The 16,761-nt window shown below is 42.8% G+C and overlaps 1 protein-coding gene across 1 annotated transcript in view; it reads left to right on the top strand.

Annotated features, from left to right (window-relative positions):
• The first annotated feature begins 4,626 nt into the window (after positions 1-4,626).
• The window catches only part of LOC106812764 (coronin-6-like), a 20,147-nt gene continuing 8,012 nt past the window's right edge, over positions 4,627-16,761 (top strand). The window contains exon 1 of the mRNA XM_014816735.1: positions 4,627-4,824. Coding sequence (XP_014672221.1) covers positions 4,627-4,824 — 198 coding nt within the window. The remainder of the gene's footprint in view (positions 4,825-16,761) is intronic.

The following is a 16,761-nucleotide window of genomic DNA, read 5'->3' as shown; positions in this document are numbered from 1 at the left end:
CATGACTGATTTCGTTACGAAATCATTGATTTCGTAACGAAATCAGTCATGCGACACTTGGCGCGCCGGTGTCGCTTGATTTCGTAACGAAATCACTCGCAGTAGTTGATTTCGTAACGAAATGACTTTGTAGACTTGATTTCGTAACGAAATCAATGATTTCGTAACGAAATCAGTCATGCGACACTTGGCGCCCCATAGTTATATGGGGATTGGGTAGAGAAGGTTAAACATTTCTTGGAATCAGCCTGGAAGCTCAGGAACAAAATCTCCCGGTAAAGTAAAATTACCGGTGGGAAACTCAAAAATAAAAAGGGAAACACCGATCTAAATGTTCCCGTTCATACATTCACATTCATGTTCCCAATCTCACAATTTTGCTTGTTAATCATAAAATTTGCTCACATTTCTACATTGTGCTTTTAATGACCGTTGCACGCCGCTATAAGTGAGGGAACTGCTTTTTGTATCTGTGCAAGTTACTGAAAATTTATGAACGCCTGTAAAACGCAAACAGTGAATGTAGGTGGCGCTCGTTGACAACAGCGGTGGCGTTGCTGTCGATTTATCTTGGCACAAAAAGTGAAGCTGCATTTGGATATATCGCATCAGCCGACGTTACCGTGTAGAGAGACATAGATAACTTGGTTATCCTACCAAGAAGTAAGCATCATTTACGTTTAATTTGTGGGCTGTATGAATATCGACTGTCGTTGCTAGTGAATGAATCCGAAAATGTTGAATTCTCGTGCGTGGCTATGTTTTTTGTAGTACTAGTAGTAGTAGTAGTAGTAGGTAGGTACTTGTTGAATTTGTTCGTTCTTGTGATGAGTGACAGAAGTGAGGAACAGTGAGAAATACGGCCTCCGGCCTATACTAGATACATTGCGTGAAAAAAGGAGAGACCACTATGAAACGCTTAGAACGCGTTGTGTAACTTACTGATTACAGAGCAACTCGTCTCGGTCTGAGCAACTGAGCTTACATAGCAACTAGTGAGTATAAACAAGAACTACGTATGACTATGAGTATGAGTGCGTAAAGCAGTATAAATCGAGCACTATAGTAGTGTCTATACTATTACGTATTAGTATTACTATTAGTATTAATTAGTACTAAGCAGCACCGGTTTGTAGTTTGTAAGTCGTAAAACTACGGGTGTTCGCTTCCGCGAAGTTCAAAGTCACTTTTCTCTGTCTCCCGATTAAATGTTATTACGGTGAATAGGAGACTAATGTTTAATGACGTTGTTAGATAAAATACTCTATTTTTTGTGTTTTATATATTTAATTAGGCAATTATCCATCATATACAATACATAGCATACTTTTACAATAAAATTCTGAATTCATAAAATTGGATAACTACCAAGGATATATCCACAAAAAGCATGACTAGCACACTTATTTATATTGTGGTCCTTGTAGTACAGTATGCAAGTCACGGCGTATGGTAGACCGAATAATTCTGTCCCATATAACTTTTTTTATATTGGGACAGAACGGGGTTCATTGAAATTTCGTGAGATCGCATGCAAAATGCATGCGCTGCTAATGCGGCCCGTACGCCGCTATTGGCGCGAAAAAAAACCTAACGTTCCCTTCTACATGGCTTTACCTTGCTACTGATATGTGTATACATTCACTTCAATCGTTATTTACTTCTTAGAAGATTGTTTTTCAGAAACCTTGCTTCATTAACTTTAGTAAATTACGTTGGCCATTTACAAACAATCAGACCAATCACAGCGAGTCTATCAGGCCTCCTGCAGCGCCACAGATACAAGCGAGAACCAGGGCTATTGTAAGACTCGCTCTGATTGGTCTGATTGTTTGTAAATGGCCAACAGAATTTACTAAAGTTAATGAAGCGGGGTTTCTGAAAATAATATTTTAAGAAGTAAATAACGATTGAAGTGAATGTATACACATATCAGTAGCAAGGTAAAGCCATGTAGAAGGGAACGGTAGGTTTTTTTTTCGTGCCAATAGCGGCGTACGGGCCGCATTAGCAGCGCATGCATTTTGCATGCGATCTCACGAAATTTCAATGAACCCCGTTCTGTCCCAATATAACCCTCACCAAAATATAAAAAAGGTTATATGGGACAAAATTATTCGGTCTAGGTGTATGGTACATTATTATGAATAGAGAAACGTTAGGCCTACAGTAACGCTGATAGGGTCTATGTCCCCCAGGGTACTGCCGGAACGTACCCTGGGTACGGTTCGGTATACCGGGTAACTATCTAATATGCCGGACCATACCTCGCCTACTCTAAACCGTACCCTGACTTTCAGCTGATGTCGTAATACATACCGCTTATAGGCAGGAAACACGCCGCTTTATGCTCCCGATCCTTGTTTCCGGTCCGTTCCCGCAAAATATTCGTAACCTTTGCCCTGTTACGTTTCACCTCCCGACCCTTTCTACAAGTGTCAGCGAGTCTATACGTTTTCAACCCATTAAGATAATCATACACATTTTTCTGTTCCACCACAACACTTGGAGCCATCTTTCAAAAATCTCGCGCGAAAATGTCGTAAACATTGCGAAAGGAAAACGCATTCCCAATCATCGCGATATTTGCGAAAGGATTGCGCGCATCAGTGTATATAGGTTGATATTTCTTCTTGGTTTTACAGTTTCATACTCCAATCCAACTTTATAAAGATATCATACAGGTCTGTATGCATGTATATTTCAAATTTTGCGGCATCAGTAGTGGGCGGAACAGGGACAGTCAGGGTACGGTAGGGAGTAAGCGAGGTACGGTCCGGCATATCAGATAGTTACCAGGGTACGTTCCGGTATACCGGACTGTACCCAGGGTACGTTCCGGCAGTACCCTGGGGGACATGGACCCTATCTGCTACAGTAACAATGCTTGAAGTTATTTGTCTACAAATGTTTAGTAGATAACTCGTCAAATTGATTTGTTCTACTAACAAGGAAAATGGGAAAATATTATGGCGGTTTTTAACGTGATAACGTGTGTTTTATGACAAGCGACGTTATTCAATCACAACATGGGGTGCTATGCACAGTCACAGCACAGTTTAAATGGCAGGGTTGTGAGATATTTTACATTTTTGCATTAGCTTGTTGGTTTTGAGTGTTAGCTGAATGTAATAGCTAGTCTTGACGTGTCACTCACACGAACGACCTGGTAATACGGTTGTTTGTGGATAGGCCCAGTGCACACAGCGTGAAGTAACCATGTGGCATTTACTCCCAGCACCCGTCAGAATTTTTAGACGGATTTTTTTACTCGCAAAGTCAAGAACAATGGGGAAGTGATCAATCTTATGGCCTCAAGATGGTCCCAAGGCTGCAGTTATACGCACGTAACACGTCATTACGGGGCCTGTTATTGCCACTTCAACTAACAAGGATGCGTTGTTGATGTGAGGTAGTGTCCGGCTTACGACCCTGATTCTCAATGACCCAAGCAGATCAGGGGTTCTTAACCTGTCGTCCATGGACCTCTTTGGGGTCTGTGGATGGGCTTCAGGGGGTCCGTAGTTGCAGCTTAAGTCATCCTTAGTCTCTAATCACCTTATGTGCATTTTTCTGGGGAGGGGTCCGTAGCTTTCACTAGATTCTCAAAGGGATCCATGACTCAAGAAAGGTTAAGAACCACTGCTCTAGCTCATGCTCTAGTTCAGGCTCATGCTCATGCTCTAGCTCATGCTCTAGCTCATGCTCATGCTCTAGCTCATGCTCTAGCTCATGCTGTACATAGATAGGTGTGCACGTGACATCGCCTCATTGTGTCTGAGTGTTACGTCAGCATAACAACCAATCGAGGTATGATATCAATTATCACTCACTCGACAATGAAGTGATATCAAGAGCATATAATATAGGGTTATAATAACTATCATTAAGGCATATATGGTTTATTATATGCTCACCGTGATGTCAATTGACGATCTATGCATTGCGTCATTACATGTTTAACTATTAGGTCCGTATGTGATGATGAAGTGAAAATCAGTGACGCGCCGCAGCGTGTCTGAGTATTATGTCAACGTGATAGTCAATTGTGACAGCATGACGGTTGGATCACGTGACACAGATAAAAGACGGATATTATACAGATTAGATGTGGATAATATAATCCGTGCGTTTTTACTTATATGTATCAGGGGTTAATAATGATTACTATTTGTTTATTATGCATTTTGCCATTATTAACCCCTGATATATATATATATTATATCAAGCATTCAGTGTGATTTGTGGGGAGTGTAAACATCGAAACTGACACTTAAATGAGTACGCGGCGTTGTGTTTTACGTTTGGAGCTTTATTTTGATATTAGTTCAATAAAGTGTAGTTGATTGATGGAAGAACAGTGATTTTCGTCCGTGAGGCGGTGGTTTTGGATAAATTTCTGCATGGCGGCCGCCTCGCTCGTGTCAATGCGGGGGAAACACTGTATATATATATATGAGTATATATATATTGATATATATACAGGGCTACCATCAGCTGTTTATGCTTTAGTGGCTCAAGTTTTGGCTCAATCTTTAAAATATCCAGAGGGAGCCCTGTATACATATATACACACGAGTATAAGGTAATATAGATGTCGGTTCCCGTCTCTCTCGCTCGCAGACGATGTCGTTCCGTGTCGTGCGCGACAGCAAGTTCCGTCACATCTACGGCCAGTCGGCGAAGCGGCAGGAATGCTACGATGGCATCCGCATCACGAAGAGTTCGTGGGATTCTCCGTTCTGCGTCGTCAATCCCAAGTTCCTCGCAATCATCACCGAGGCGGCCGGCGGCGGCTCGTTCATCGTCATACCGATCCCGCAGGTACGTTGTCACCGTTGTCACGGTGATACCTGTCCTGCATGTATGTTGTCGTGGCGATAACTGTCTGGCAGGTAGGTTGTAGCAACATCGGCGTTGTTAGTTTGTTACGGTGATAGCCGATCATGCAGGTACATGGCAGTAGCATCAGCATTGTTGTCACGGTGATGCGTGTGCTGCAGGTACGTTGTAGCAGCGTCGTCGTTGTCATGGTGATAAGTGATAACTGTTCTGTAGGTAGGTTGTCGTAGCATCGGCGTTGTCATGGTGATAAGTGATAACTGTTCTGTAGGTAGGTTGTCGTAGCATCGGCATTGTCATGGTGATAAGTGATAACTGTTCTGTAGGTAGGTTGTCGTAGCATCGGGTTGTCATGGTGATAAGTGATAACTGTTCTGTAGGTAGGTTGTCGTAGCATCGGCGTTGTCATGGTGATAAGTGATAACTGTTCTGTAGGTAGGTTGTAGTAGCATCGGCGTTGTCACGGTGATAACTGTCCTGCTGTTATGTTGTCATGGTGATACCTATCCTGTAGTATGTTGTAGCGTCGTCGTTGTTGTCACGTGGACATCATGTGCATAGTGATGTCATCATAGCTGTCATACCTATAGAGTGCAGGTGTGGTGTTACATCATAGCAACACCTGTGTTGTAGCTTTGTTATTATGATATCGTAGTGATGCCTGTAGGTTTACTGTGTTCTGGTAGGGTTTCATCATTATTGCTATCTGTTTAATAAGATTAAGAGAGGTGATAGAAGAGTTTAGAAGCGAGGCAGGAAATGATAGGAATGTGGAGAGAAAGAGTACATAGATAGACAACAGGAGAGAAGTGTGGAAGAGGAGCAAGAGTAGGGAAAGGATGAAAGAAGAGGGGAGGGGAACATATGGGAGAACTCAGAAGTGGAGAAGATAGGAATCTGGAGGAGAGGGAAGATGAGGAGAGGAGAGGAGAGGGGAAGAAAAGGAAGGCATTGAGAGCGCCTGATACAAAGGGGAGCGATGTAAACGTTGGGGATGCAGTAGCAGAAAAAAGCATAGGAACAGAACAGCGATGAGAGGTGAAGATGGGGGCGGCTGGGAGGTCGGAGGTTTTATTCACCCTTGCACTGCCGCATGAACTTGGCAGCAGAAGCAGCAGCCATCCGACCAGCCAGCCAGCAATGCAGCCTACCGATCCCGCAGCAGCGGCAGAAGCGGCAGCACGGGGCACACGCACGTGTACACTCGCGCTAAAGTTATGTACAGTGACTCATCTCTCTCTCTCTCCCCATGTCGCTCTCTCATATAGTAACTGTTCCTGCTTGCAGGCTGTCGTTGGTGAATCAGCACGGCATCACATGACTGCCACAATAAGCTCGAGCCGTCTGTCTGTCCCCAGAGAGAGAGAGAGAGGTGGGGGAGGGGACAGAAACAGCGTAGTGAGAGAGAGGGTCAGAGAGAGGAAGGGGAGAGAGAAGACCGGAAGGACGAGGAAGAGACATAGAAAACAAGATGTGGAAAAAGGAGGGAGTGAGAGAGAGGAGTCGAGAGAGAGGGAGAGAGGAGGAAGTAGAGATAGATAGAGAGAGAGAGAGAGAGAGAGAGAGAGAGGAGAGGAAGAGAGAGAGAGAGGCGGAGGAGGGAGTGTTGAGTGAGAGATGGGTAGAGAGGAGAGAGTGTAGAGAGAGAGAGAGAGAGAGTAAGAGAGATAGACGAGAGAAGAGAGAGAGAGAGAGAGAGAGAGAGAGAGAGAGAGACGAGAGAGAGAGAGGAGAGCGAGAGAGAGAGAGAGAGAGAGAGAGAGAATGAGAGAGAGAACGAGATGATAAAGAAGAACACACAGCAAGAATCTGACATTAGCGTAGCGTGCACAGCGTCGGCTTGGCCACGCCGGCAGATTTCGCAATATCAGCTTGTTCCGCTCGACAAGGCGGATTCAGCTAGCCGTCTCTGGCGGGCCAAGTCACGGCCGACGGTCGCATGGCAAATCGCTCTGCCGTTACTCCAGCCACTGTTAATATACCTCTCCTCCGATCATCTGTAGGGCGCGACAAGCTGCTAGAAATATAAGCCCTTTTGGCTATAGCAGGCGCCTGTGGCAGTGCGAAGGGTATGGCTACAGAGCGTTAGTAGGGCGCGGCGTATGTGTATTGTGCGGCTCGCCAGCAGACTTGGAGGCTGAGGACCGTCGTTTAACTGTAACTAACAGCACGCACTACGCAGCACGCGCGTGTGTCATGATCGCGAGCCACTCCACAGACAGATTGGCTTCATGCCGAATCGCAGACGCAAGAAGAGGAGAGGTGAATGGCCGGTCCGGGTCGTCTACTGCTGATGCCGGGCCGCGCGCATACGCACAAACCAAGGCACGCACGCCACGCAGGCAGCACCGCACGCATGCAGGCAGGCACGGCACACCGCACACTCTAAGCACGCACAAACCACGCAACCGCTACGCAACCAACACACACACACACACACTTTCTCTCTGCCTCTCTCTCTCTTACACACACAGCACACCACACACACACACCACACACACACATCCCTTCAGCGCACGCACCACTACCAGACAAGGCACACGATCGCTCACGCACGCAGCACGAGTGCTCGCAACACCTAAACACGCACACATAGCCCACACATCCTCCAACGCACACACGTGCGGAATTTGACACAGCACACGACACACACACACCACACACACACGACACACACCAGTAGACAGCACACACACACACACGATACACACACAACGCACAAGCTACACGACTCAAGCTCTCGAGCCTTTCTCGTTCTAGACGGGCGTTTCGCATGTGATATGTGGTGGAGGGCGTGCAGAGATCTGACTGCACGCTGTACGACAGACATATAACAACAACTGACTGTATTATCCGCCCCCCCTCCCCCCGACGCGAGGAGACGGAAGGAGAGAGGTGCTGATAGGGAAGAGGGGCGGTGGTAGCGGAGAAAGAAGGAGAAGCTACGAGAAGGGGGAGGAGGGCAGGGGAGTAAAAGGGAGGGCGCAGGAGTAGAGGAAATACCGGAAGAAGAGAGAGAGAAAGGCGGCAGGGTAGAGGGAGAGGCAGCGGTGGGGGAGGCGGCAGGAGAGATGGGTCGGGGGCAGAAGAGAGGAGGAGGCAGGGGAGAGAGGGAGGCGGCAGGAGGTAGAGGAAATACCGGAAGAAGAGAGAGAGAAAGGCGGCAGGGTAGAGGGAGAGGCAGCGGTGGGGGAGGCGGCAGGAGAGACGGGTCGGGGGCAGAAGAGAGGAGGAGGCAGGGGAGAGAAGGAGTGCCGGCAGAAGAGAGGAGGAGGCGGCAGTGGGGAGGGTCGGGAATCTAGCAGCGTGCGCAACCCTTCTTTGTTTTCACACCACGCACTTCAAGTGCGTTGATACTAGCCATTGTCCGACCATAGCTAGTGGAACGAATCTAGAGCCCCTCAGTGATCTAGAGCCCCTCGGTGATCTAGAGCCCTTCAGTGATCTAGATCCCCTCAGTGATCTAGATCCCCTCAGTGATCTAGAGCCCTTCAGTGAGCTAGAGCTCCTCAGTGATCTAGAGCCCCCTCGGTGATCTAGAGCCCTTCAGTAATGACTCTGTTTTCGAGAGAGAAAATGCAAACGATGTCTTGGGGACAACCGGGCGACACAAAACTACAATACAATTATACAATTATATATAACCTATAGTACAATGATATATTTAAAATGGATAAACCTCGCAACAAAAAGCTTACATAGACCTAGTGTGAGCATACTTGCAGTGTGCAAACATCACGAAATGTTTTCATTGAGCCAGAAATGTGCTCCGAAGTTGACTATTTTGAAAAGTCTGTCGGACGCGGTTTTGTTACACAGCTAGCAGTAGCCCTACGCTAGCGCAAATAGTTCCTGGAACGAAAACACTATATTTGTTTCCTGATTGCATAAGTAATATAGATATTAACGATAAGATTTAAACAAATTTCACAATTTTGTACTGAATAAACATCGAATAATGAATAATAACTTGTTTTATCATAGAAAGGAACTGTTACTGAATCGAGCCGATCGCTCCGCTGTGTCCCGGATGTGTAAACATCACTGTGGTGCTACGTTCGTAAGAAAAGTAATATCGTTTAGATTTTGAGAAGAAGTGTTATGAAAGTAGCAATACAAATGAGTTGTAGTGAATTTTTGCAACATGCTAGCTCACAGTAGGTATATATGCATTTCGCTGCGAGGTTTATCAACTTTAACCTATAACACAATGATACATATCCTATAGTACAATGATATATAACATATAGTACAATGATACATATCCTAGTATAGTACAATGATATATAACCCATAGTACAATGATGTATAACCTATAACACAATGATATAAAGCTTATAATACAATGATATATAACTTATAGTACAATGATATATAACATATAGTACAATGATACATATCCTAGTATAGTACAATGATATATAACCCATAGTACAATGATGTATAACCTATAGTATAACACAATGATATATAACTTATAGTACAATGATATATACCCCATCACCCGTTCGTACTATAGACAGGCAAGGCGGCCGAGCGTGCGTGTGTGCATGTGTGAGCATGCGTGTGTGTGTGTGTGCATGTGTGAGCATGCGTGTGTGTGTGTGTGTGAGTTGTGTGAGCATGCGTGTGTGTGTGCGTGCATGTGTGAGCATGCGTGTGTGTGTGCATGCATGTGTGAGCATGCGTGTGTGTGCGTACGAGCTGGTTGGCAGCAGCAGCTTCATAAGCCGGTGCTCATATGCTAGCGCTTCAACGAGAGACGGCGCTGCTTGCTCACGGATGCTTGGGCAACAAAAACCCACGTTCCATTTATTTTAATTTCAGGTGCTGTTTAAACGTTCCCTAAGCTTCCAGATCACCACGTCCTTAGCTGTATTCTCGCTAAAGCACGCGCACACGCATACACGCGCGCACGCACGCACTCCAAACGTCACCGGTGCCGTTGACGGCAACCGGACGCCGGACGCATCGCGCTCGAGTGGAAAAAAACCGGCATCCCACGCAAACGATGAGACATTTCAAACCGATCTCGAAATCTTACACCGTCACCAGCGGCGCAAAATACGCCGCCGCGCGAGATCATCCACCCTCCCCCTCCCGCCACACCGCCACCCCCGCAAATAGTACTTCGGCCCAATCATAGCGGCGCTCTGCTGCTTTTTCCAAATTTGGGATGCTATATATAGCCGGCCAAGCATCGCGCTGCCGCGTAGGTTGCCTTATACAGGGTTCTCCAGCGTCTCTGCTGCTGCTGCTGCTGCTGCTGCTGCTGCTGCTGAAGAAGAAGATGATGATGATGCTACTACTGCTGATCCTGGTGCTGATGTTGTTGTTACTGTTACTGTTGCAAGGTTCTCCAAGCTTTGAAATTATAGCATGGGGGTGCTACTCCGTGCTAGGGGGTCCGGAAGCATGCCCCCCCCCAAAAAAAATTTTGAATTGTAGAATCTTTGAGATGCAATCTGGGACACTCTGTGTGTAAATTTGAAGCACTGCATGTGGGGTGAAAATGTTTGTTTTGCATGGGCAAAGCCATCGGAAAATTCAAAATAATTAATGGAATTAAAAATGCCAAAATGTTGGGGTGACTTGCTGGTTTGGCTGCGTTTCAAATCGAGTTCACCTCTCATAAATAAATATTTAAAAATTGTCACCATTGACAATGCAGGAGTGGTTGTGTAAGTATACCAGTCTACTCTACCTCGTGTATACTGGTTACCTGCCCCAAAAACACTCGGATTAGAAGTATGGAAAATGAAGATTATTGTGCCAGCTAGCCTAGACACCAGCTGGTTGGGATTGATTGTCAGTTCAGATGCAAAATATTTAAAGCACAAAAGTTATACACCATAGACATTAATTTTGGTACTATAACACGCGTATATAAGATAGCCGAGTCGGTTAGAGTTAGTGTTAGGGTTAGGGATAGGGTGACTGCTTTATACTTTGGTGTGGGACTGCCGTACCCGTAGCATCGAAACCAACGTGTATTAATTGTTTGAACTTCTTGTGTATACACAGCATGGCGGCTATAATATTTAGCGTGGGCGGGTGCATTTTTAGGATGGGGGGCTCCGACGATAGCCGGCGGGCCGCCAGCGCTATAAGTGCCCTTAGAGAACCCTGTACAGTTGTTACTGTTAATACTAATAGTTGATGATGCCTGCTGATGATGATCATCATCATCATCACCATGCAATATGGTAATGATCATGCTGCTTGCTGCGCTGCTGCCGTATGGCAAGCCATTACCCTCAAAAATCATTTCTAAAGAATTTAAAGCTAGAATCCCAAATCAATTTACAATGCATTAAATCAATTTTACAAAGTATAAAATTAATTTACAAAAGTAACAATTAATTATTATGAAACACAAGTTATAGTTACAATTTATTAACATGTTTAGGAATCAATTTTACAAGATTCTAAATTAATTTACAACATTTCAAATCAATTTACGAAAATTACAAATCAAGTTATATTTCTACAATATTACAAATTACAAAGTCACAATTAATTCATGTATCTACAAACCAGTCTAACTGTGTTTGTAAATCAATTCATAAAAACGCCTACAATTTATTAACATGTTGCGAATCAATTTACAAGATTCCTAAATTAATTTTATAAACATTACAAATCAATTTACGAGAAATACAAATCAAGTCAAATAGTAGTCATGTATCTACAAATCAATTCATAAAAGCTACAATTTATTTACATGTTTACGAATCAATTTACCAAGATCTAAATGAATTTATAACATTACAAATCATTTAACGAAAATACAAATCTAGTCAAAATAGTAGTCATGTATCTACAAATCATTCATAAAAGCTACAATTTATTTACCTGTTTACGAATCAATTTACAAGCATTCTAAATGAATTTACAACATTTACAAATCAATTTACGAAATACAAATCAAGTCACATATAGGTCATGTATCCTACAAATCAATTCATAAAAGCACAATTTATTTACATGTTTACGAATCAATTTACAGATTCTAATGAATTTATAACATTACAAATCATTTAACGAAAATACAAATCTAGTCAAATAGTAGTCATGTATCTATCTACAAATCAATTCATAAGAAGCTACAATTTAATTTACATGTTTACGAATCAATTTACAAGATTCTTAAATGAATTTACAACATTACAAATCAATTTACGAAATACAAATCAAGTCACATAGTAGTCATGTATCTACAAATTCAATTCATAAAAGCCTACAATTTATTTACATGTTTACGAATCAATTTACAAGATTCTAAATTGAATTTATAACATTACAAATCATTTAACGAAAATACAAATCTAGTCACATAGTAGTCATGTATCTACAAATCAATTCATAAAAGCCTACAATTTATTTACATGTTTACGCATCAATTTACAAGATTCTAAATGAATTTACAACATTACAAATCAAAATTTACGAAAATACAAATCAAGTCACATAGTTAGTCATGTATCTACAAATCAATTCATAAAAGCTACAATTTTATTTACATGTTTACGGAATCAATTTTACAAGATTCTAAATGAATTTACAACAATCTGAATTGATTTACATAGCAAAGAATCAGCTTATTTACTTCAAACCACTAACAGCTTTTGCCAATGAATTTACGTGCGCGCGAATAACTCCGCCAATCAATTTACCAACTTCCAAATGGTGAAACTCCGAAGTATGAAACTTCGAATGAACAGAGCATCCGCACCCGACCGCCATCTACCTGTGTTGCTATTGGCGTTACTTGTCTCAACAGAACAGCACAGAGTAAAGTGCGGTTGGTTTAATAAAGAGAAAAAAGACGACGACGCAAGAAGCTTAGGAGAGAGGAGGAGAAGAAGAAGTGTAAGTAAAAAATTAGTGTTGAGAGCTGATATTAATCACTGCATGTGCATGCCTAAAAACAGTAGGGTCTATTAGTACAGAGTATGTCCTCGGGCCCAGGGTACTGCCACTGCCTGTGCCGTGTCCCGGTATATTTACGAGTACTACCTTAGTACCTACATAGTACATACTACTAGTAGTACTAGTGCAAACACTTCATAGTTCGTACTATAGTTCTTATATATATATATATATATATATTCTATAGTTCTTACTAGTTCATACTTCAGTGTAGCCCGACCAGGCTGTGCGACGGATTGTCTATACAGTATACGGTATACGGTATACAGTATATACGGTATACAGTATATACAGTATATACGGTATACGGTATACAGTATACGGTATACGGTATCGTAACCCTAGCGATACCGTTTCTTGGAGCTAACTTCAGTGCAACAGCCAACACCCCGTCTTTGGATCTTAGACAGTAAATTGAATCATCTTAAAAGGTAAAGGTTCACATTCACATAAATATTCACTGTCACAGGCACTTGAAGCGTTTCAATAAAATAATGCTAACTAAATACGAAATCTTATTTACTTAGTACAAATTCTTCTTAATTGTTTCTATACTATACTTAGCCAGCCTACTCTCTTTCACCTACGGCTACACCGCCGATAGTTTCCAACCACTGCATTACCGGCTGCCATTGCCCTCTCGCGGCGCGACTGTTGCACGCTTACACTAATATAGAGAGTATAGAGATATACTTAGTGTAAGCGTTCAACAGTCGCCGCCGCGAGAGCGAATGGCAGCCGGATAATGCAGTGTTGGAAACTATCGGCGGTGTAGCCGTAGGTGAAAGAGAGTAGCCTGGTAGTATAGTATAGAAACATTAGAATTTTGTACTAAGTAAATAGATTTCGTATTTAGTTAGCATTATATTTTATTGAAACGCTTCATAGTGCTGTGACAGTGAATATTTATGTGAATGTGAACCTTTACCTTTTAAGATGATTCAATTTACTGTCTAAGATCTGAAAGACGTACGGGGTTAGTGTTTGGCTGCTTGCACTGAAGTTAGCTCCAAGAAACGGTATCGCTAGGGTTACGATACCGTATACCGTATACTGTATACTGTATACCGTATATACTGTATACCGTATATACTGTATACCGTATACCGTATACTGTATAGACAATCCGTCGCACAGCCTGGTCGGGCTACACTGAAGTATGAACTAGTAAGAACTATAGAATATATATATATATATATATATATATATATAAGAACTATAGTACGAACTATGAAGTGTTGCACTAGTACTACTAGTAGTATGTACTATGTAGGTACTAAGGGAGAGTTACTCCGTAAAATATACCGGACACCGGCACAGGCAGTGGCAGTACCCTGGGCCCGGAGGACATACTCTGTACTAATAGACCCTACTGTTTTTAGGCATGCACATGCAGTGATTAATATCAGCTCTCAACACTAATTTACTTACGACTTCTTCTTCTTCTCCTCCTCCTCCTCCTCCTAGCTTCTTCGTCGTCGTCTTTTTTCTCTTTATTAACCAACCGCACTTTACTCTGCCTGTTCTGTGAGACACAGTAACGCATAGCAACACACGGTAGATGGCGCGTCGGGTGCGGGATGCTCTGTTCATTCGAAGTTTCATACTTCGGAGTTTCACCATTTGGAAGTTGGTAAATTGATTGGCGGAGTTATTCGCGCGCACGTAAATTCATTGGCAAAGCTGTAAGTTGGTTTGGAAGTAAATAAGCTGATTCTTTGCTATGTAAATCAATTCAGATTGTTGTAAATTCATTTAAGAATCTTGTAAATTGATTCGTAAACATGTAATAAATTGTAGCTTTTATGAATTAATTGTAGATACATGACTACTATGTGACTTGATTTGTTATTTCGTAAATGATTTGTAATGTTTGTAAATTCATTTTAGAATCTTGTAAATTGATTCAGTAAACATGTAAATAAATTGGTAGCTTTTATGAATTGATTTGTAGCATACATGACTACTATGTGACTAGATTTGTATTTTCGTTAAATGATTTGTAATGTTATTAAATTCATTTAAGAATTCTTGTAAATTGATTCGTAAACATGTAAATGAATTGTAGCTTTTATGAATTGATTGTAGATACATGACTACATATTGACTTGATTTGTATTTTCGTAAATTGATTTGTAATGTTGTAAATTCATTTAGAATCTTGTAAATTGATTCGTAACATGTAAATAAATTGTAGCTTTTATGAATTGATTTGTAGATACATGACTACTATTTTGACTGATTTGTTATTTTCGTTTAAATTGATTTGTAATGTTATAAATTAATTTCTAGAATCTTGTAAATTGATTCGTAACATGTAATAATCTTGTAGCTTTATAAATTGCATTATACAAAACCAGCAGTAGCACTGGTTTGTTACGATACATGAATTAATTGTGACTTGTTAATTTGCTAATATTGTAGAAATATAACTTGCATTTGTCTATTTTCGTAAATTGAATTTTGAAATGTTTGTAAATTAATTTAGAATTTGTAAATGATTCCTAAACATGTTAATTAAATTGCTGACTATAACTTGTGTTTCTATAAATAAATTTTACGGGTTCTGCTAAATTATTTTATCTTATCTGTAAAGGATTTACATGCATTGTAATATTGATTTGCGGATTCTAGCTTTTAAAATCTTTAGAAAAAATGATTTTTGAGGGTAATGGGCTTGCCATACTGCCGCCTGCCTGCTTACAGACAAGAATGGATAATCGAACTCTGCCGTACACTAAATTACGGTATACCACACCACGTGCGGACTATCTCGCTTCTCCCTCTCTCGCTTTCTCTCTTCTCTCTCGTCTCTCTCTCTCTCTCGCCGCCTCTCTCTCCTCTCTCTCTCCTCTCCTTCTCTCTCTCTCCGCGCTCTCTCCTTCTCTCTTCTCTCTTTTCTCTTTCCCACTCTCTCTCTTCCGGCGATGTGTCACCACTATTGCAGCTGCCTCGAATTTTCTACGTTGCCGGTGCCATTTACAACTGCGCGCGCGTGCGTGGTACGCGCGCCGCGTTTGGTGTTGCCTGCGGTGCGTTAAAGCCGTGTGTACGGTCGGCGGTCTTGCGTGTGTGGCCGCGGTGTGGTGTGCTGCGTGCGTGCGCTGCGCTGCGTTGCGTGCTGTCGCCGTGCGTGCGTGCGACGTACGGTGGAGAGCTTGCGTGCTTGGAATATGCGTGTCATGCGTAAATGCATCGTACTATGGCTGCTATAGAGTGCTGATTGGAGATGCAAGCGAGACTTACTAAGTGCTACTCACTGCATGCCTGCCTAACTTTGTAATGGCTGATAGGTGTATTCATATCAAGCAGTGCTATATCTGTGTTCTGTTCTGTTTAGTCCCATCGCCGTTCGTTCGGTCCCTCCATCGTTCTGTTCGGTCTCTCTGTCTCTCGTCTCTCTGTACTCTCTGTCTCCTCGGTCTCTCTGCTTCTTCTTCTGGTCTCTCTAGGTCTCTCTGTTCTCTCTCTCTCTCTCTCTCGTCTCTCTCTCTTCTCTACTCTCTCTTCTCTCTCTCTCTCTCTCTCTCTCTCTCTCTCTCTCTCTGCTCTCTCTCTTCTCTCTCTTCTCTCTCTCTTCTCTCTCTCTCTCTCCTCTCTCTCTCTCTCTCTCTCTCTCTCTCTCTCTCGGCTCTCTCTCTTCTCTCTCTCTCTTCCTCTATTCTCTCTCTCTCTCTCTCTCTCTCTTCTCCTCTCTTCTCTCTCTCTCTCTCTCTCTCTCTCTCTCTCTCTCTCTCTCTCTCTCTCCTCTCTCTCTTCTCTCTCTCTCTCCTCTCTCTCTTCGCTGTCCTTCGCTGTCCTCCCCCATATCTCACACTCGGTGTCTCTCTCCATATAGGCTCTTTCTGTCTCCCTCTCTCCTCTTTCTCCTCTCCCCTCCCCTTCCCTCCTCCCTGTCATCGTCCCTCCGTCCTATCTCTCTCCTCTTCCTCCCGCCTCCCTCTCACCCTACCTTCCTCCTCGCTCTGTCGCCCCCTCACCGGACGT

The sequence above is a fragment of the Priapulus caudatus genome, unplaced genomic scaffold, assembly GCF_000485595.1.
Source record: "Priapulus caudatus unplaced genomic scaffold, Priapulus_caudatus-5.0.1 Scaffold684, whole genome shotgun sequence".
Lineage (NCBI taxonomy): Eukaryota > Metazoa > Priapulida > Priapulimorpha > Priapulimorphida > Priapulidae > Priapulus > Priapulus caudatus.
The sequence above is the reverse complement of the archived record's forward strand: the minus strand, read 5'-3'. Positions and strand labels throughout refer to the sequence as shown.